The sequence below is a fragment of the Corylus avellana genome, chromosome 7 (assembly GCF_965113065.1).
Source record: "Corylus avellana chromosome 7, dhCorAvel1.hap1.2, whole genome shotgun sequence".
Classification (NCBI taxonomy): Eukaryota; Viridiplantae; Streptophyta; class Magnoliopsida; order Fagales; family Betulaceae; genus Corylus; species Corylus avellana.
The window spans coordinates 15,794,952-15,817,293 of NC_142496.1; the positions used below are offsets into that span (position 1 = coordinate 15,794,952).

Here is a 22,342-nt window from a genome sequence, read left to right on the forward strand (position 1 = left end):
GACAATTCAACAATGACTTAGAGACAAAGAAGAAGAAGAAGAAATTGATATGGAAGACTTGCAAGAGAATCCAATTGGACCAAGACCATTAGAGGCGAATCCACCACGGGTGAGGAGACCAATGATGCAGGCATACGTTCCAGCAAATCTCTATCAACCCTCATGTATAGCATATCAACCAGAGGTGGATGGCAGCTATTATATCTCCCCTCAAATCCTTAATGCATTGACTCACTTCAGAGGGCACAACTACTAAGGATCCCAACTTGCATCTTAAAGAATTCTTCGACTTATGCAAGTTGCAGCATGTCCAAGGCCTAACTCCAAAGAGACTCAGGTTAGTCCTCTTCCCTTTCTCTTTGAAAGATAATGCTAAAATATGGTACAATTCCTTGCCTGCACATTTTATCCATACTTGGGAAGAATTGACCACCAAGTTTCTGAAGAGGTTTTTCCCAGCCCAGAAGACAAAACAACTTAAAAGGGAACTTCAAATGTTCCAACAACAAAACGGAGATTTCTTCTTTGAGGCCTGGGATCACTTCAATTCCTTGTTTCTAAAGTGCCCACATCACAACATCCCTCAAGATGAGCAGGTACAAATTTTCTATGAAGGTTTAGATGATACTAACAGAGGGATGGTTGATACAGCTTGTGGAGGTATGTTGATGGAAAAGAGTAGTGAGGAAGCCATAGGGATCTTTGAGAGGTTGAGTGAACATACTCAACAATTCCCATCTAGAGGGAGGCAAGGTGTAAGGAGCAAAGGCAAGGATGAAGAAAATAGCGGAATGCAAAATTAGATGGCTGCTGTAGAAAAGAAGTTGGACATGATTGTCAAGGCCATGACTACTCAGAAAATTTCACCTCTGCAACAGGACACACCAATCCAGGTATGTGCTATTTGTTCCCATCTAGATCACACCACTGAGACGTGTCCATTATCTCCATTTGCAGAGCAAGAAGAGGTGAATTATTTGGGACAAAACAATCATCCCCACAAGAACAATCCATACTCCAACACCTACAAGCCAGGGTGGCAAAACCACCCTGATTTCTTAGGGGAAAATAGTCGAAATATTCTGAACCTTCAATGACAGAAAAGCAACCCTCAACAAGCAGTCCAACCAGCTCAAGAGCCAGAGAAGGATGACCTGAAGGATCTTGTACGACAATTGGTGACTTAACAACAACAATTTGTTCATGATCAATCCATTCTAAGACTGGAAGTGCAAATGGGGCAAATGGCTAAGGAACTGAGTGAAATAAAGTGGGGGTGAATTTCCATTCCAAACAATATCAAATTCAGGGGATCAACAGCAGATGAAAGCAGTCACAGTTCTCAGGAATGGCAAGGTCATAGGAACTGAAGAGCACCCTCAAGCATCTCCAGATGAAGCATCAACTTCCAAGGTAAATAAAATGGAGAGGGTGAATGCACCCCTCTTTCCTCAAAGGTTAGTCAAACCAAAGAAAGAAAAGCAACTCATGGATATCTTTGAGACCTTGCGTAAAGTAGAAATCAACATTCTTTTATTAGATACAATTAAACAAATTCCTTCATATGCTAAATTTTTAAAGGATTGTTGCACTAACAAAAGGAAGTCTCGGGAATATGAGACAGTGGCCTTAACAGAAGAGGTCAGTGAAGTCTTGTTAAGAAAATTACCACCAAAGCTAACAGACCTAGGTAGTTTTACCATTCCTTGCAAGATAGGAAACCATTCTTTTGAAAAGGCACTACTGGATCTAGGAGCAGGGGTGAATTTGATGCCTTACACTGTATATGAAAAGTTGGGATTGGGGGAGCTTCAACCAACCTCTATCACCTTGCAATTGGCAGACAAAAGCATCAAACGACCAAGAGGTATACTTGAGGATGTTTTTGTAAAGGTAGGCACATTTATTCTACTTGCTGATTTCATTATATTAGATGTGGAAGAATCTCATATACCATCACCTTTACCTATTATCTTAGGAAGACCCTTTATGAGAACTGCTGATACTACAATAGGTGTGAAAAAGGGTATTGTGAGCATGAAGGTAAATGGTGAGACAATAGAGTTCAAAATATTTGATGCATTGAAATTACCTCAAGAAGATGTAGAATGTTTTGATATTTGTATGATCCAAGATGTTAGTAAGACAATTTTGCCGGACCAACATAAAGATCCAGTGGAGGCCACCCTCACCCATAGTTTCACAAGGCAGGACATTGAGCCAAAACCTGAAGATGTTACTAATGACATCATTGAAATAGTGCATCATCTTGAGGCCTCTCCAAAATACTCAAGTAAGTATACTCCTCCCTTTGAGATTCTTGAGCCTACTAATACCTCTCTTGTTCCTTCTATTGTCCAGGCACCTAAGCTGGAATTGAAGCAATTGCCAGACCACCTAACATATGCCTACTTAGGAGAAAACAAGACACTACTAGTCATAATTGCAGCAAATCTGAGCTGTGACGTAGAAGAAAAGTTGCTGAGAGTGCTTAGAGAGCATAAAACTGCTTTGGGGTGGACCATTGCTGACATCAAAGGAATAAGTCCAGCCAAATGCATGCATCAAATCTTTCTTGGAGATGAAGCCAAGCCAACTAAGGATGCACAAAGAAGACTCAACCCACACATGAAGGAGGTAGTCAAGGCAGAGGTATTAAAACTACTGGATGTGGGCATCATCTATCCCATCTCAGATAGTAAATGGGTCAGTCCAGTCCAAGTAGTGCCGAAAAAGAGCGGGATCACAGTGGTGAAGAATGAAGATGATGAGTTGATACCCACAAGAGTAACCACTGAGTGGAGGGTATGCATTGATTATAGAAGACTGAACAAGGTAACCCAAAAAGACCATTTTCCATTACCCTTCTTTGACCAAATGCTAGAGAGGTTAGCTGGCCATAGCCACTATTGTTTCTTGGATGGGTACAGTGGCTATAATCAGATTGCAATAGCACCAGAGGATCAGGAAAAGACCACCTTCACATGTCCTTTTGGCACATTCGCCTACAGAAGCATGCCATTTGGCCTATGCAATGCCCCAGCCACATTCCAAAGATGCATGATGAGCATTTTTTCAGACATGGTGGAGAAAACCATTGAGGTATTTATGGATGACTTTAGTGTCTTTGGGTCTAGTTTTGATGAATGCCTCAATCATTTGAAGAGTGTCCTCAAGAGGCGTGAAGAATGCAACCTAGTGCTTAATTGGGAAAAATGCCAATCCATGGTTCAACAAGGCATCGTATTGGGTCACTCTATTTCGTGCAAGGGCATTGAGGTAGATAAGGCTAAGATTGACATCATCTCCAAACTTCCTCCGCTTCTGACAGTGAAGGGGGTGAGGAGTTTTCTTGGACATGCCGGGTTCTATAAAAGGTTCATCAAGGATTTTTCCAAGATCTCTAGACCCCTCTGTGCATTGCTAGGGAAAGAGGCCAAGTTTGAATGGACTACAAAATGTATGACTGCCGTCAACAAACTGAAAAAGCTGCTCACATCTGCACCAATAATGAGGGCACCTGATTGGAGTCTACCATTTAAGCTCATGTGCGATGCTAGTGACTTTGCTGTGGGAGCTGTCTTGGGACAAAGAATCAATAAGGTACCTCATGCCATATATTATGCTTTTAGGATATTGAATGATGCTCAGCTAAATTATTCTACAACTGAGAAAGAATTATTAGCTGTCATATTTGCTTTGGAGAAGTTTAGATCATACCTAATTGGCTCTAAGGTCATTGTATTCACTGATCATGCTGCTTTGAGATATTTGTTTGCTAAGAAGGATGCAAAGACAAGATTGATCAGATGGGTATTATTACTACAAGAGTTTGATCTTAAGATCAGAGATAAGTAAGGCAGTGAGAATGTGGTTGCAGATCACCTATCCAGACTACTTCATGAGGAAAAAGGAGATGAGCTTCCTTTGAATGAAAAGTTTCCAGATGAGTAGTTATTTGCAGTTGAGGTCCAAGTCCCATGGTATGTAGACATTGTGAATTATATAACTGCCAAGGTTTTTCCCCCAGGAATGTCTAGTCAAGAAAGGAAGAGGTTGATGTATATATCTAGACAATACCATTGGGATGACCCCTATCTATTCAAATTTTGCCCTGATCAAATCATTATAAGGTGTGTCTCAGAAGAAGAGCATTGGAGCATTCTGCAGCATTGTCATCAGTTTGCTTGTGGAGGACACCTTGGGGCCAAGAGAATAGCCCTTAAGGTACTACAATCTGGTTTCTATTGGCCTAATGTATTTAAGGATGCCTTTTTGTTTTGCAGCTCCTGTGATAAATGCCAGAGGACAGGTAACATCTCATCCAGAAATCAGATGCCGATACAAAATATTCAGGAGGTGGAGCTCTTCGATGTATGGAGTATTGATTTCATGGGTCCATTTCGTAATTCATATGGTTATTTGTATATCCTTGTGGGTGTGGATTATGTGTGCAAATAGGTCGAGGCTGTCCCCTCAAAGACTAATGATCACAAAGTGGTTGTGAAGTTTTTGCAGGACAACATATTTACTAGATTTGGGACACCACGAGCAATAATTAGTGATGGAGGCAACCACTTCAATAATTATGCCTTCGCTTCTTTGATAAAGAAGTGTGGCATCACTCATAAGGTTGGAACTCCGTACCATCCCCAAACCAGTGGCCAAGTGGAGATCAGCAGCAGAGAAATCAAAGGTATGCTTAAAAGGACATTAAACCCCAATAAGAAGGATTGGTTCCTACGCTTGAATGATGCACTATGGGCTTATAGGACTGCTTACAAGACACCTATCGGTATATCTCCATATTGGTTAGTCTTTGGGAAAGCATGTCATCTACCAGTGGAGTTGGAGCACAAAGCATACTGAGCCATCAAGCAGTTTAACTTTGATATGAAACAAGCTAGCAATAAGAGGAAGCTACAACTCAATGAACTGGAAGAATTGCGGCGAGATGCTTATGAGAACGCCAAGCTCTACAAGGAAAGGACCAAAGCATATCATGACAAACAACTAGTCAGGAAGGAGTTTCATGTAGGACAAAAGGTGCTGATTTATAATTCAAGATTGAAACTTTTCCCTGGTAAGCTTAAGTCAAGATGGTCGAGACCTTGTATTATTACAAAAATTTTCCCTCATGGAGCGTTAGAGGTTCGCAATCTAGAAAGTAATCACATATTCCAGGTTAATGGACACAAAGTAAAGCCATATCTCGAAGTGAAATTGCTACCAAGAGATGCAGATTTGGCACTCCAATCTACCCCCTTTACACCACCACCATCTGGAGCATCTACTTCTGGACAGCATTGAGATGGGACCACCGTCTGGCTGAAGACGTAAAACTTAGCGCTCATGGGAGGCACCCCATAGGTTATCCTTTTCTTTTGTTTAATGTGTTTTCAGTTCAATTTTTATTTAGTTTTAATTTTGTTCCTTTTTACTTCTTTGTGTGTTTTTTTATTTTGCAGGGACAAGTGTGCTTCACTTCAAGTTTGGGGGTGTGCTATGAGCCATGCTTTCTAAGACTATGTTGACCATCTCCCGGGTACATTCTTTCTTTTATTTAGACACATTGGGGACAATGTGTCATTTAAGTTTGGGAGTATGGGCACACATGATTGTTCACACACTTTGTCCTAATTTCAAGTTATTTGTTTTGTGTGTTGTTTGTTTATTTGAAAAAAAAAAAAAAAAAGTTTATGCATGTTCATGTTTGCTCTAAAATTTTAAGTTGATCTAGAAAGAATTGTGGCTTGAATTCATCAATGAGCTTAAAATTTTGAACACATGATTTGATGAGTGAATCTGTTAGTTTGATTACTTGTTGAGGATAGTTGAAAAATCACATGTTTGATCTGATCACACAAGTACATTAGCACATAATCTGTGAGGTATGACATGAGGTCTGATATGTGTGTTTTTGCTTCTTGGATGAAATTGGATGACTTATTAGATAACACTATGGCACATATAGTAATGAAAAAAAAAAAAAAAAAAAAAAGAAGAAGAAAGTATGAAATAAATGATCATTGATGCCTTTTCACTGAGTAACTGGACCTCTTGCCCCAAAACATTGAGTGTTCACGTCAAAAGGTGAAAAATTGTTGATTTGATCAATGTCATGGTTAGTTGATTTTGTAGCCTTTTTGACTTGAGTTAGTAGGTCCTTAGGGGTGTCTCTACACCTAATGCCCTAAAACCACCTGGTTTGGGAGTCATTGACTTAACACTCGCTACAAGGGTCAATTAGAAAGCTTAAGGGAACCAACATTGCACAACCTGACCAAAAAAAAAAGAAGAAAGAAATATGCTATCATGTCATTCTAATAGGAATTTCAGTGAATTCTGAGATAAGGAGACATTACATATTGGAAAGATTTGGAGGCCTCATAATTTTGTACTAATTCACTGTACACAAATTTCAAACTTGTGATGATTTAGCATATCCTTTGTAAGTAATTGAATTTTGAGATTCCAATTCATTGTGAAGATGGAGTTCATCTTTTTAAGCTTGCTTATGAATGAAAATCATAATCTTGAAGTGATGCTTTAATTTTTGAAATAACATGAACTGTGCATGATGTTTGTGGGTAACATTTCTGGAAAACCCTCACGAGACTTCACTCGTCTACTAGGAAATTCCTAGGGGTTTTAAAAGGCTTGTTGCATACGCTAAATGCAATCGTACATCCCACGAAATATGGATTTATCTTTTGTTTTCTGTTTTTCCATTCTTGTTTTTAGTTTTGTATTGCTAAGGGACTAGCAATATGTAAGTTTTGGGGTGTGATAAGTGCTAAAATATTCATATTTTCAGCCCTTAACTTACATGTTTTAATCCTTTGGTTTTGGTTAATTAGGTCATTTTAATTCCTTTTTGTGTTTTTCATACTTTTGTAGGCTTTTGGAAGAAAATGAAGTAAATCTAGATGATTTGGGCTCAAAAGAGAGAAGATGGAAAATTAGGAGCTCTCTGACACTGCAATCGATCACAGGGTACCTGCAATCGACTGCAGTACCCGAGAAGACAAAGCACAATCCAGGCCAGGAGCGATCAAGCGAATGCCAGAAGAGGATCGATCGCAGACTTGCGATCGAGTGCAGGAGACATATCAAGTGGCGGCTAGATTGTCATTCTTTCCATATTAGGGTTTTCCAACCCCAAATTGTAATAGGTTTTGAAACCCTACGAAATCCCTAGGTTTACTACTTTGTCAAGGACTTCTAAAGCCTATAAATAGACCCTTAAGCCTTGAGAATATGTATGCTTTGTAAGGAGAGGAAGAGGAGCTCTTGAAGTTCAAGTCTCGGGTTTATTCTTTTATTTTATTTATGAAGATGTTTAACATCAATTTTATGTGTAGCTAATTTAATTAGTAGGGCTAGATTGAAGCCCTAGTTATGTTTAGTTAATATTTCAATATTGGCGCCCTTATGATGATCTTGTTGTGCTATTTAACTTGATTAATGCCTTCTTGCATGAATTCCTCATATGTGTGTGCCTAATCAACATATGCATGTGGTATGGACTAGTTAGTTAAATCAATTTGGATGGCCGAGTCCTGGGTTTAACATAAGTAACAAAAGAATCCACACCGCAATTCTTGGGTTAATCAACATGGGGAACCGGGAGTATATGCCATACCCTAGGCCTCATGTGTTTGTCGATTTTCATAGAACATATACTTTCCTAAGGAACAACTTAGTATACACCATGCTAAATCCCTTAGAAAAGAAAAGAGTTATACGCCATGCCTAACTCGTTGCTTAGGGAAATCTATACCCTTAGGAGTATACGCCATGCCCTTAGGTTAACAAACATTAGATATGCATAACATGATCAAAGCATTGACATATTGTTATATTAGCTAAATAAAATTAGTCGTGGATATCAAAGCCCTACCTTTTATTATCATCACTTAGACAATCAATCTTTGTTTTACTTAAGGAATTTATTTTTAAACATAAATTCAGCAATCCTTGTGAGAATGATCATGTACTTGCACCATATACTACTATGTTGACCTTGCACTTGCAGGTAAAACGTACAATTATTTACCTATTAATTTAGGTAGATATTTTGCACATCACTTTTATTTTTAGCTTTTTATTATTATTTGCATGCTTGGTTGTAGATCTCTAAATTTGGAGCTAGCTACTTTTGATCCTGAGATTGAAAGAACGGCAAGAGAGAATCTGAGAATACCACCAAACTCACGTGCCGATCTTCTAAGTTTTGAGTCTAATTCGGAAAAGTCTGCTAAGATGGGAGATCAAGATCCACCCAAGATCCTCACAGAACTGTTTGCACCCATCACTACGAACACTCTATCCTGTATAGTGTTGCCTGCTACCAATGCCGCTCACTTCGACTTGAAGCCGAATGTGATTAATATTCTTCCTTCTTTCAAAGGGATAGAGAATGAAGACCCATATGTCCATGTGAAGTCTTTCTTGGAGGTGTGATACGTTCAAGTTTTAAAACTTCTCGGAGGAGTTAGTACATCTTTAGCTGTTTCCTTTCTCCCTACATGGTAGGGCGAAATCCCGGTTACACTCCAACAGACCTGGATCCATCACCTCTTGGGAAATTCTGCTGAACAAGTTCTACAACAAATTCTTTCCAATCTCCAGGATCAATGAATTTCGTCAAGAGATCAGCGGGTTCAGTTAAGAGGAGGGGGAGAATTCAGTGACAGTTGGGAGAGGTTTAAAGAGCTAATTATGAAGTGCCCACCCCATGGTTTTGAGGTTTGGAGGCTCGTACAATTTTACTACAATGGGTTGACTCCATAGGAGCGTAACCAGAACGAGTCTATGAATGGTGGAGCATTCTTGAATCTTACGGGGGAAGAGAATGCTATAAAACTTTGGATGAAATGTCCGAAAGGACATAATAGTGGGACTTTTTAAGTCATCGGGGTAAGTCTTTCGCAACCCCCAAGTAGGGAGGCCCCTATGAGGTGAAGGACAATGCTAATATAAAGGGGCAACTCAAGGATATCATTCGTAAGGTTGACGCTATTGCTCTGAACAAACCAGTGAATGCGGCAGATGCTTATCAGGTTGACATATGTTCATTATGCGCTAGTCCGATGCATTTTACCCAAAATTGCCCATCTCTGTCAACAATTGCTGAGTATCCGAAGGAACAAGTCAATGCCTTCAACGAGTACAAAAAACCCATAAGTGGGCCTTTTGCTGAGACTTACAATCGAGGGTGGTGGAATCACCCTAATTTCTGTTGGAAGCAGAATCAACCACTTAATTAGGGAGGTACCTCTACTCAGGATCAAAATCAATACCCTCTGGGATTTCATTCACAAGCTCAGAATCAATTTTGGTCATCTCACCAAGCCCAACCCCTACTTATTAGTCCACCACTCAAGTGCCACTGCCTGCAAAACAGTCATCATTTGAAGACACAGTCAAAGCATTCATGCAGTCAAATATCCAAACAGTGCAAGAGCTGAAGAATACCACGATGGAGCTAAAAAATTCCACGATGGTCAATGGCCAAAACGTACAAGAGCTCAAGAATTCCACTATGGAGCTAAAGGGTCTCACTCAGATCAACACTCAAGCCATTACCAAGATGGAAGGGCAAATTGGCCAGCTAGCCAATCACATAGGGGAGAGAGATAGAGGAAAGTTTCCCAGTCAACCAATGCCCAACCCAAAAGGGCAGTTTGTTATTGGAAGTACTTCTGCCTTTACTCATGGACAGGAGCATGTGCAAGCCATCACCACTTTGAGGTCAGGAAAACAAGTGGATAATCAAGTGGTCATGCCTGAAGAGGCCATTGAGGCTGCAGAAGAGGAGGAAAGCCAAGACAAGCCTGCTAGAGATGCTAGATCAAAGTCTGCCATTTCAATTGCTGAGGATCTCCCTAGGAAGTATGTTCTTAAAGCTCCGTTTCCAGAAGGACTGATGGTTCCAAAGAAGGGCTCGAAGTTTCATGACATTTTGGAAGTATTCAAGCAAGTGTAGATCAACATTCCATTCCTAGATGCCATCCAGCAAGTGCCTTCTTACGACAAATTTCTGAAGGATTTGGTCACCACCAAGAGAAAGACAAATGTCCCCAAGAAAGCTTTCCAGACTAAGCATGTCAGCTTTATTTTGTAGTGCAAGATCCCTGTCAAGTATAAGGACCCTGAATTTCCTACTATTTTGTGCATGATTGGTGACAACCAAGTGGAACGAGCTCTATTGGATTTGGGAGCTAGTTTGAATCTCCTATCGTATTCAGTCTATGTTCAGCTAGGATTGGGAGAGCTGCAACCCACTTTAGTGACACTGCAGTTGGCTGACCGATCTGTGAAAGTCTCGAAAGGAATCATTGAAGATGTTCTGATCAAAGTCAATAAATTCTACTACCCTGTGGATTTCATTGTCTTAGACACAGAACCAATTTTAAATTTGGAGATTCAAATTCCAATCATATTAGGGCATCCCTTTTTAGCTATGGCTAATGTCCTAGTCAACTATAGGACTGGAGTCATGAAGATATCATTTAGGAACATGACAGTGGAGCTGAATATTTTTGATATTAGCAAGCAGCCATTCGAATATGAAGGGGTCAAAAGTGTGTGCTCAATTAAGGAGATAGTCGAAGAGACTGTCAATGGACCGAATGTTGAAGACCCTTTAGGAGAGTGTCGTACTGCTTATTGCACTTGAATGCGACATGGACTTGGACACATTACTAGAGCAAGCTGACATCACCCCCTGATCCATCTTCATCAGTAGCTGATCCGGTCAAGTGGCAGTTGAAGCCTCTACCGGACACCCTGAAGTACAAGTATCTGGATCCTACTGAATCTCTGCCAGTGGTCATTGCTGCCGACCTGGATAACGATCAAGAACAGAAGCTGTTGGATGTCTTGAAAGAGCATAAAGAAGCAATTGGGTGGTCTATTGGAGACATAAAGGGAATCGCCCCTGCAATAGTGATGCACAAAACTCACCTGGAAGAAAATGCTAAACCCTCTCGTGAGCCACAGAGACGGTTGAATCCAGCCATGCAAGAGGTAGTTTGAGCTGAGGTGATCAAACTTCTAGATGCGGGAATCATATACCCGATCTTTGATAGCAAATGGGTGAGTTCCATTCATGTATTCCCTAAGAAGGCGGGGATTACAGTGATCAAGAACAAAGACAATGAGTTGGTCCCAACTCGTGTTCAGTCGGGATGGAGAGTGAGCATCGACTATAGGAAGCTAAATGCTATGTCAAGGAAAGACCACTTTCCTCTACCTTTCAATGATGAGATGGTGGAGAGATTGGCTGGCCATGATTACTACTATTTCCTTGATGGCTACTATGGTTACAATCAAGTGCCACTAGATGCCGAAGACCAAGAGAAGACCACATTCACTTGTCCTTTCGGTACGTTTGCCTATCACCGTATGCCCTCCAGGTTGTGCAATGCACTTGCTACCTTTTAGCGGTGCATGATTAGCATCTTTTCAGATATGGTTGAACGTAACCTGGAGATATTCATAGATGACTTCTCAGTATTTGGTTCTTCATTTGGTGAGTGCTCACTTTGGTGTTGGTATAGTGTAAGGAGAAGAACTTGGTTCTGAATTGGAAAAAATGCCACTTCCTGGTAAAACAATGGATTGTTTTGGGGCATGTTATTTCCCACAAAGGTATTGAGGTCAACAAAGCCAAGGTGGATCTGATCCCCAACCTTCCGCCCCCGTGGATAGTGAAAAGAGATTCGGTCTTTTCTAGGACATGCTGGGTTCTACAGAAGATTCATCAAGGACTTCATCAAGATAGCTAGACCTCTGTGCAACTTGCTGGCAAAAGACACTCCTTTTGACTTCAATGACAAGTGCCAGACAGCCTTTGAGACCACATCAATCATTCAGCCACCTAATTGGGGAGTGCCATTAGAGATAATGTGTGATGCTTCCGATTATACTATAGGAGTCGTGTTGGGGCAGAGAATGGAGAAGCTTCCTCATGTCATCTACTATGCCAACAAGACCCTGAATGACACACAACTCAACTACTCAACCACGGAAAAGTAGTTGTTGGCTGTAGTGTTTGCTTTGGATAAGTTTAGATCTTACTTGCTAGGATCTAATATCTTGGTCTACTCAGATCATGCTGCTTTGAAGTATCTTTTGTCAAAGAAAGATGCTAATCTCGTCTCATCCGGTGGATTCTGTTACTGCAAGAGTTTGACATTGAAATTTGGGACAAGATGTGTTTCAAAAATGTGGTAGCTGACCATCTATCCATGCTTGTTGTGGACTTGAATGAAGATATTGTGCCCATTGTTGAGACATTCCCTGATGAAAAACTGATGCACATCTCCTAGATTCCTCCACCTTGGCCGCAGATATCGTGAACTACCTTGTCATTGCCCAGATACCCTCACTTTGGACCCGGCAAGACGGATCAAAATTCTTGGTTGAGGCAAAATACTTCTTTTGGGATGATCCTTACCTGTTCAAATACTGCCTAGATCAGATCATAAGGAGATGCATTCTTGAAAGTGACCACCAAAGTGTCCACTCCTTTTATCTTGATCATGCATGTGTAGACCACTTCAGTTCTAAAAAGACCACGGTGAAGATTCTTCAAAGTGGATTCTATTGGCCCTCCATTTTTTATGATGCCCATGCCTATTGTTCAGCATGTGAGAGATGCCTGAAGTTGGGAAGTATTGGAAGAAGGAATATGATGCCGTTGAACCCAATCCTTATTGTGGAGCTTTTTGATGTTTGGGTCATCAACTTCATGGGACCCTTCCCTAACTCTTATGGGTTACCTCTTCATTGTTGTGGTGGTTGATTATGTTTATAAGTGGGTGGAGGCCATTGCTTGCAAGACTGATGATCATAGAGTCGTGATGATATTTCTAAAGGAAAATGTATTTGCACATTTTAGGACACCACGTGCCATCATCAGTGATGGGGGAAAGCATTTCTACAACCGATTTTTTGAGCAGATCATGAAATCAAGAGTATATTAGAGAAGAAGATGAACCCGACAAGGAAGGATTGGTCTCTGCGACTCAATGATGCTTTGTGGGCATACCAGACATCATTCAATACTTCAATTGGCATGTCTCCCTACCGACTTGTGTATGGCAAGGCGTGTCATCTTTCAGTGGAATTGGAGCACCAAGCATATTGGGCTATCAAGTACCTAAATTTCAATCTCACCAAGGTTGGCCATCAAAGGAAGCTCCAACTCATTGAGTTAGAAGAATTGAGGAATGATGCCACGACTGTGCCAAGCTGTACAAAGATCAGATGAAGAAGACTCATGACCAAAACATTTTGAGAAGACCTTTTGAAGTTGGTCAAAAAGTCCTCCTTTACAACTCACGTCTACATCTGTTTCTAGGGAAGCTCAAATCCCGATGGACTAGACCATTCATAGTGCATGCAGTTTCTACTCATGGAGCCATTGAGATCGAGGATCCCAAGAATGAAAATACTATCAAGGTCAATGGTCAGCGGTTGAAGCTGTTCCTGGAACTAGAGATTCCAAAGATTGAGGAATTGCCCTTGGAGGATCCTACTTCTTCTAAATGATCATCTGCTATGGAAAGTCTAGTTGAAGACTGTAAACTTAGCGCTTGTGGGAGGCACCAATCTTCTTTTTATTTCTTGTTATTTGTTTTTGTTTTTGTTTGTGATTGTGAGTGTTTTTGTTGTTGTGTTTTTTAGGATGGGTGTCTTCACGAGTAAGTTTGGGGGACGTCACTTTGCTCACTCCGGTTCTCTTCACCTCTCAGTATTGTATTTCTGCCCACATTGAGGACAAAGTGTATGTACGGTGTCTCCCACATATTCAAGCTTCTTAATTCACATATGTTAAGCTCTTTGTTTTGTTATAGTTTGATGTTTTGTTTTGCTTTTGTGTTTTTTTGTATATTTATGTTTTTGAAGAAAATGAAGCATTTTTGGAAAGTTCCAAGCTTAAAAGACAATTCGGGAGAAAGTTGGAAGCATGGGATCGATCGCAGGGCAAGCTAAGCTTGAGCACATTAGCTCTCGAGCGCACAAGCTACTAGGATCGAGTGCATTAGCACTCGATCGCACAAGCAGCCAAGCTAGAGCGCACAAGAGCCAAGATCGAGCAGACGTGCGCTCGAGCGCACCAATCTGGGATCGAGTGCACTCGAGCGCCCAAACCCCTTTTTCACTTCAAATTGGGTTTCAGTCTCCTTTTTAGACTAGGAGACTGACCCACGATTTTATTAGGGTTTCTAGGGCTTCTAGGTTTCTCCTGATCCTATAAATAGACCTCTAAGCATTGAGAAAAATATTCAATCTTGGAGAGAAGAATTGGAGGCTCAAGCAAGAAGCGTTTTCGGTTTCTTCTTTTCCTTTTTTAGGTTTATTTTTATTATGTGTAACTAAACCCTTGTTAGGGGCTAGATTGAAGCCCTAGCCCTGTCTTTTTAGGATTTCAATACTGGCGCCTTTGCTGCAATTATATTTGAGTGCTTAAATTGATTATTTCCTATTTAATTGAATTCCTCACATGAATGTGCCCAATTAACATATGCATGTGTTTGGATTGGTTATTTGTGTCAATTCGGATGACCAAGTCCTGGGCATAATAGAGTGACAAAAGAACCTCATCACAGGTTCTTCGATTAATCAACATGGAAAACCGAGAGTAAATACCATGCCCTAGGTTTCATGTGTTTGTCGATTTCCATAGATTTATGTTTTCTTGAACAACTTAGTAGATACCATGCTAAATTCTTTGAGAAAGATGCTGAGACACTACTTAAATGTTTTAGAGATTGGGGTATTGATAACAAAATTTGTTCAATCACTGTAGACAATGCAAAGGCTAATGATTTAGCAATGAGGTAGTTACCAGATGTTTTTAACAAAAGGAAATTGTTAGTTGTTGGAGGGAAGTTGTTTCATGTTAGATGTTGTGCACATGTAACTGATTTGATGGTTCAAGATGGCCTAGCTGAAATTCGGGAAATTGTTGATTGTGTTAGGGATGGTATTAAATACCTAGTTGCATCCGAATCGAGATTACTGAAATTTGATGAGCATGCAAAGAATTTGCAATTGTCTAAGAAAAAACTATTTTTGGATGCGCCTACCCATTGGAATGGTACCTATATGATGTTAGCAACTTCACTTGAGTTTAGGGAGGTTTTCCCTATGTATAGTTATAATGATAATATATTTACTTGGGTGCCCACACATGAGGATTGGGTTAAAGTTGAACATGTGTGTGAACTCTTGGATGTATTCAACCGGGTAACCAAGATTGTATCTTGGAGTGACTATCCGGCAGCTAACTTATTCCTTCCTGAAGTTTGGCCGATAAAGGAAGTCCTAACCAAGAAATCTGATGATGAAAATGAGTACATTAGATCTATGGCACAAAGAATGAAAGAAAAGTTTGTTAAATATTGGGGTGAGTGCAATTTGTTGATGTCAATTGCTGCAATTTTGAGGTGTAAGATGATGCTACTGCAAATATTGAGCTTTTTCTTTCTAATAATCTACAAAGAGAGTGAAGCTACTGCAAATATTGAGCTTGTTGAAAAAAGTATGAAAGAAATTTATGAAGTGTATGTCAATGAGCACAGTTCAAACCTTGTGGAACAAAATCTTCAAAAAAAGCTCTTGCTCTTCACATGGTGCTTCAAGTAGTGCTGGCTATGCTATAATTTGTTAAAAGGGTGAAGGTGGTAAGGATTTGTTCGAGTCATTCCTTAGAACTAATGATTCAGTGCAGCAACCTATTAAATCAGACTAGGACGTATACTTGGAAGAGAGTGTATGCATACTTGAGAAGGGTTTGGAATTTAATGCATTGGAATGGTGGAAAACCAATACCTTGAAGTACCATATTTTGTCTAAAGCGGCCAAAGATATCTTGTCAATCCCTATTACTACTGTGACTTCAGAGTCTACATTTAGTATTGGGGGAAGGGTTATTGATCCCCATAGAGCTTCACTATCAACTGAGACGATGAAAAAGTTATTATGTGGGGCTGATTGGGTGAAATCATTGTATAGGCTAAATAGGGGTGGTGCAGTAAGTTTCAATTTTTCCTAAATTATTTTTATTATTTTAAGTTTCTTAGTATCTTGTACTTGAACTAATTACTTTGCATTTGTTATGTTAGATGGAGGATATGGATGATTGGGAGGTGAAGATTAATATGCCAGAGAGAAAATAATTGTTATTGTTCAATGTTGCATTTTAGTTGATTCTCTATGGAATTGTGAGGTGGCGATTAATATGCTATGTTTGTTTAATGTTCTTTAGCATTTTAGTTGATTCTACATGGATGATTGTAAGGTTGGGATTAATCTGTTATGTTTGTTCAATGTTCTTTATCATTTTAGTTGATTATGTATGGATGATTGTAAGGTGGAGATTAATCTATCAAAGGCCTAGAGTGACCATAATTTTGTTTGTTAAATGTTCTTTAGCATTTTAGTTGATTCTATATTTCTGTTAGTTGATTATGTATGCTGTGAAAGAAGAAAAACCCACAATTGGAACATTTGGGGGATCAAAATTTTGGTCCAAGATCTTTGCATGTGTAACTAAACGAAATGGGAGAGAAATGAGAAAAACATATTGATATTAGTTAGAAAATCTCTCTAATTTGTATGATTGGTAATGAATAGTGATTAGTTGGGAAAAAAAAAAAGTCGAGCTCGAGCTTGAGGGCATGTGCAAAATTGATGAGCTCAAGCTCAAACAAAGTTCCAACCCTATCGACTTGAGCTCGAGCAACACTTCCAACCTCAAGCTCGAGCCTAAGCCCAAAATAAACAAGCCAAGCTCAGCTCATTTACACCCCTACTCTCATTGGTAGATCAAAAGTAAGTGCCCTCACAAGTGTCAAGGGGAAAGTGTGGGACAAAATGAATGGGTGGAAGGAGAAATTCTTGTCTCAAGCTTGTAAAGAGGTTTTTCTGAAAGCGATTATTCAGGCCATCCCAACCTATACCATGAATGTTTTCTCGATGCCCAAATCCTTGTGCAAGGACATCAATTCTATGATGTCAAGGTTCTGGCGAGGCCATTAGGAGAACGTAGCTAAAGTTGCTTGGGTGACTTGGGAGAAGTTGGGGAGGGCCAAAGATTGCGAGCGGATGGGCTTCAGAGACCTGGAATGCTTTAATTGGGCTCTATCATTAAGCAAGGATGGAGGCTAGTGCAAAACCCGGATGCTCTAGTGGCCAAAATTCTTAATGAAAAGTATCACCCGGATGACAATTTTCCTCAATCTAGATTGGGAAGGAGGCCATCATATGCATTGAGAAATATTTGAACTGCAAAGAAACTACTAAGTGAAGGAATGATGTGGAGGGTGGGCGATGGCAAATCTATTAGCATCTGGCAGGATCGTTGGATCCCGATGCCACCAACATATTCCATTCAGTCACCAAGACAAGTTCTAGACTGTGATGCAACAATGAGTGCACTCATTGACAACGAATACTAAGTGGTGGAACATACCACTATTTCAGTAGATTTTCTCTCCAGAGGAAGCAACGACTATATGCCAAATCCGTGTGTGTCCTAGACAACAATGTGATCGGAGGGTGGGAACGAAGAATGGAGACTTTTCTATCCGCAGTGCGTATCATCTGGCTAAAGGTCAAGTAGAGGAGTTTCAAGGAAGCTATTCGAATTCGGCACCAAAGTCATAGCTATGGAAGTCTGGCAAGTGAGGGTCCCGAGAGTGGTTTAGTTGTTCTTGTGGAAAGCGTGTAATAACATCCTAACTACAAAGGTCAATCTCCACAAAAGATGTATAACATAAGATACTTTATGCCCAATCTGTGGACTACAACTCGAGATGATGGAGCACATATTATAGAGTTGCCCTTCAGCTAGTGATGTATGGCTCGAATGTTCTTCGCTGGTTGAGAAGTGTCAGAGAGGAGAGGATAACTTCATGAATCTTTTTCAGATGATTCTTGACAGACTTGGGGAGGAGGAAATGCAGTTGGTTGTTTGCATGTTGATGAGTGCCAAATATTGCATATTTTGACCCCTTAATTTGCATTTACTAAGCCTTTAGCTTTATTATTTTCTGATGTTTTGGTTAGTTTTGGTGTTTTAGTGATTTGCAGGCTGTTAAGAGAAAAATGCGGCTTTAAGGTGATAGTTGCAACTCATTCTGGCGCTTAAGACACTTCATGGAGCGTTGGTAGCAAATTGGAATCGAGCGATGATTCGCACTCGACGAGTCCTACTAAAAAGGCCATATCTAAAGTTGTATGCTCGGATTGAAGCGATCTTGGTGTTATTAGAAAGCTAACTCAAAGATCTACAAAGTCATATTTCACAAAAGTAGGCTAATTCCTGCTGGAATTGCGATCGATCGCACTCGCGCCCTGTGCAGCAACAAACTTGTTGCACGAGTGCGATCGAGCGCACTCGGCCGACTTGGCAGCACTAAAACCCTAAAATTAGCTTATAAATATCATTCTTTTCCCTTGTAAACGTATGGAGACGCGCCGCGGGCGCCGTTCTTGGTCGTTTTTCGTGTTTTCTGGGTTTTTTTGTAGCTTGGAACTCGAATTCTTTTGTAAGTTTTTAATTTTAATGAAGTAATTTAGTTTCTTTATGATTTCTTTTGTCATGAAAGGCTAATTCTTCAACTAAGGTTGAAGATGAAGCCTCGCCATTGATTAGTTTTATATTTTTATGTTTTGTTCATACAAATCCGTCGTTTAATGTAATATATGTTCGTTTCAATTCAATTCTGTGACAAAATTGTGATTGATTGTTGTTTATAAATCGTGAAAACGTTGGATATTCGTTGTGTTTCATCCAAAGGATACATCGAATGATTTGATTGAGACTTATATCCGTTGTGATTTACGGATACAGTGGATGATTTGATCTCAATTGGATATTCGTTGTGATTTGTAATAGAGATGGATTCATCGAATGATTCAATTGGTTTATAAAAAAACAATAGAACATATATAGGGTTTAATTGTTTGTCGGATGCATGAATGAAAACATGAGAATGTATGATTTGATTTGGTGAGGTGAATTCTAAAACCTTAGTCGTTTATCTTTTGATTATTTTTATCTTATTTAGTTTATGTTTGTTTATTTTCAAAATCAAAATCATTTGGAACTAGGTTAAGATATATTTGATTTAGATAGAAATTCAATTTCACAAACTCAATTCCCTGTGGATCGACCTCGCACTTGCACAAACGCTATATTGCACACGACTCGTGTGTTTGCGAGTACAATTAAATTTGTACATCACATGTTTTGTTTGATTTGGATGAGACACAATTTGGTTGTGTTTGGAGGGACTTTAAGTCACCATCAGCGTTGTTCTGTAGTGCAAAGGAGTAGCTTGAGGCCTTCAACAAGGTAGAGTTTGACTGGAGAGACAAAGCTTTCAAGCGACGAGCTATAGAGGTGACTGCATGGCAGAGACTAGAACTTGGATATCTCAAAGCCAACTAGGATGTGGCTTTGGACAGGAATGGGCGAAGAATGGGAGTGGGCCTGGTTGTACGTGACCACGAGGGAAGGGTGGTTGTAGTGCTTTGTGCTCCCTGACCGTACGTTCATGACCCCACGATAGCAGAAGCTTTAGTTACTTGGCGTTTGGTGGAGCTCTGCATGCAATTGGGTCACGAAAAGATCATCTTGGAGGGCGACTCATTGGAGATAGTGCAAGCTTTTCGCAAAGAATCCAGTTGCAGTGTAAGGTATGGACATCTTGTGGATGATGCGTAAGTCCTACTTGACTCAAACACCCAGTGGGTGATCCAACATGTCAGACGAATAGCCAATGGTGCAGCCCACTAGTTGGCAAAAGCTACCTTACATGCTAATGAGGAGAGAGTTTGGATAGGCGAGTGCCCTAATTGTATTCACGATGTTGTTCTTGCTAAGTAAGGGAATTGTTGATTTTTGCAATATATGAGTTTCACTTCAAAAAAAAAAGGTGAGCGTAAAAATTCGACTACGTACCTCAAACTATTCAAGAAATAGAAATTGTGGGAAAAATGAAAGATGTTTTTGCACCATTTCTAGCATTGTCTTTCCACATCTCCCAAAAAACGAATTTGTTGATCAGGGCTTGATTCTAAAGAAAATTTTGTTGCTTAAAAATATTTGTGAGAACTCAAAGCTCAAAGGATTTTTGAAGAGATTTTGATCAATTTAATAATCTGATTTAACTGAACATGACAGTAAAAATAATGTTGCTTCACAAGACACAATTTACTAGGTTTCTCATGGGACTATGTTAGTGTTAATAAAGTAAAAAATAATGGAAATACATTGTTGGAGGTTGAACCAATAGTTAGGGCCCAGCTCGTTTTTGACACTAAAGGAAGGCTCCATCGGGGAGGCCGAACTATGATCGGGAAACATCTCCTATTGTCAATCAGATGAGGATCAGAGATTTAGAGCCGAGGTTGATCGACTAAAGGATATGGCCTTGAGCCATCCTGCACACTTCCCCAAGCCCTAACAGTGATTGGATGCACTGTTAATGCATATCTTTGAACAATTAATGAAGTGAGACGAATTTAGAGTATCGTCATACCACATAAGCCATGCAATAGTGCAAGTACGTGATAAGGGTCTTATCCCACTTGAAAAGCGAGCACAAGGCATATGTCCTAATTGGAACTCTAGGATAATCAAGTAGCGAATTTGGGCTTCACAAGTCATGTGGCTCTTGAGAGGGTAGTACTTATCGAGTCCTTGATTGTTATATCTACGATCCTTATAGTTAATGTACCATAAGTTGTAGGTCCAACACTTATGTTTTGCATTCCTCAAAGCCACTACATGTAAGAAAAGAAACATTACATCAATCATGCGCTCCACGAGCCTATCTCGAGCTCAGCAAGCCGGGTACAAACTTCTCCTAAGGACATGTAATCTGTGGCTTCTCATACACATGTCAAATTAGTCATTCATCACTTGCAGAGAATATGCATCAAGTCCCCCAATTGAGGAAAAAGAAAAATGGAAGAGCACTTGCTCAAGAATACCTAAAAGGACATAAAGATACAAAAGAGAGCTATCAAATGAGCTAAGGAAAAATAGAGAACAAAAATACCTAGTAATTCTTTCACCTAAAAAAACTCTCATGCTCACTTAAGCATTGGGGGATCTTTGGACCTGACTGAAGATATTTTGACCCCCTTTTGTGTTGTAGCAGCCTACAAGGACTTTGTCATTAGCATCTCTTTAGGATTCAATTGTCGTAGGCCATTTGGGACTTAAAGTATCACATGAAGAATTCGACACAAAAATTGCACCAATATACACCATTTAAACTGTATTCAATAATTTACTTAAACAAAAACACGTGTGATGTCAGAAGTGTGGCTTCCATTTATGAATAAACATTACATTTATTTAAACACATCATATTTAAACTTGCGCCTCATCAATTTCGTACCATCAAGCATCTTCAGGAATCATGAGTTTGTGCCTATTGACTAACATTGAAGCAAAGAAACTCTTTTTTGCTGAAGGCTGAAGCTCTCCCAATGGGAAAAAATAAAATAAAATAAAATAAAAAATACAGCAAGATAGTAACATACTAATAAGGTTTGAGTGCCTAAGCGACAATGATGTGAGCTGTAACCTGGGTCATGTTCCTCCTGGAAAAAACATTACTGGAAATGTTCGGAACGTTGGCAATCAGTTCATAGGTTCAGCCATTCAAAAACTTGACGTCAACTTACAACAAGCTGTGGTAGGGCAACGTTGATGGCTTTGCCCTTGAATGAGTGATTGAAGGTGGGCAACTAGGGCCTTCGAAGGAGATATACATAAGTAAAGGAAGTTTTTTTAGGTCAAGGTAGGGCATTGCGAGATCTACAACTTTGTATTTTACAACATATTTCCAATTCGAATATTACTAGGTAAAATTTGGCTCACAAAATTTTTTAGTTGCACCAAAACATCAGGACACCCCAAATGACATCAAGACTTATTTTCAAACAACTTAGAAATGTTAGGAATGTGATGCCCAAGTGACAAAAGTTTCTGTCCCAGAACTCGCCAGGATGTTCAAGAGACATTCATATGATGTCCAGGTGATGTCACAATGCCAAGGTGACGCTCGGGTGGCGTCTAGGTGACATTCAATGATGTCCATGTGCTAAGTCTATCTAAAACACTTTCATAGCATGTTAAGGTGATGTATAGGTGACATAACATTCATCTGTAACCAATTTCATTAGCACTTGCAGGTGACGTCCAAGTGACGAAGCCTTTTGTGACCAATTCGTCAGCATTTTCTGGTGACGTCCAAGTGACGTATGATACAGATTGTATAATACCCCAAAATAATAAAATAAG

General features: G+C 39.8%; 2 protein-coding genes and 1 pseudogene across 2 annotated transcripts; all 3 read left to right on the forward strand.

Moving 5' to 3' along the window:
* Positions 1-9,484: 9,484 nt before the first annotated feature.
* On the forward strand, positions 9,485-12,814 carry LOC148584547 (uncharacterized). Its single transcript, XM_088518496.1, has 6 exons — positions 9,485-9,973; positions 10,130-10,624; positions 10,714-11,034; positions 11,134-11,392; positions 11,477-11,539; positions 12,339-12,814. Exons 1-6 carry the CDS (start codon positions 9,485-9,487, stop codon positions 12,812-12,814), a joined length of 2,103 nt encoding a protein of 700 aa, XP_088374622.1.
* Positions 12,815-13,003: 189 nt separating this feature from the next.
* LOC148584548 (uncharacterized) lies at positions 13,004-13,563 on the forward strand. The gene is made up of 2 exons (XM_088518497.1): positions 13,004-13,265; positions 13,373-13,563. Exons 1-2 carry the CDS (start codon positions 13,004-13,006, stop codon positions 13,561-13,563), a joined length of 453 nt encoding a protein of 150 aa, XP_088374623.1.
* Positions 13,564-15,126: 1,563 nt separating this feature from the next.
* On the forward strand, positions 15,127-16,196 carry LOC148584549 (zinc finger BED domain-containing protein RICESLEEPER 2-like; annotated as a pseudogene).
* Positions 16,197-22,342: the final 6,146 nt, after the last annotated feature.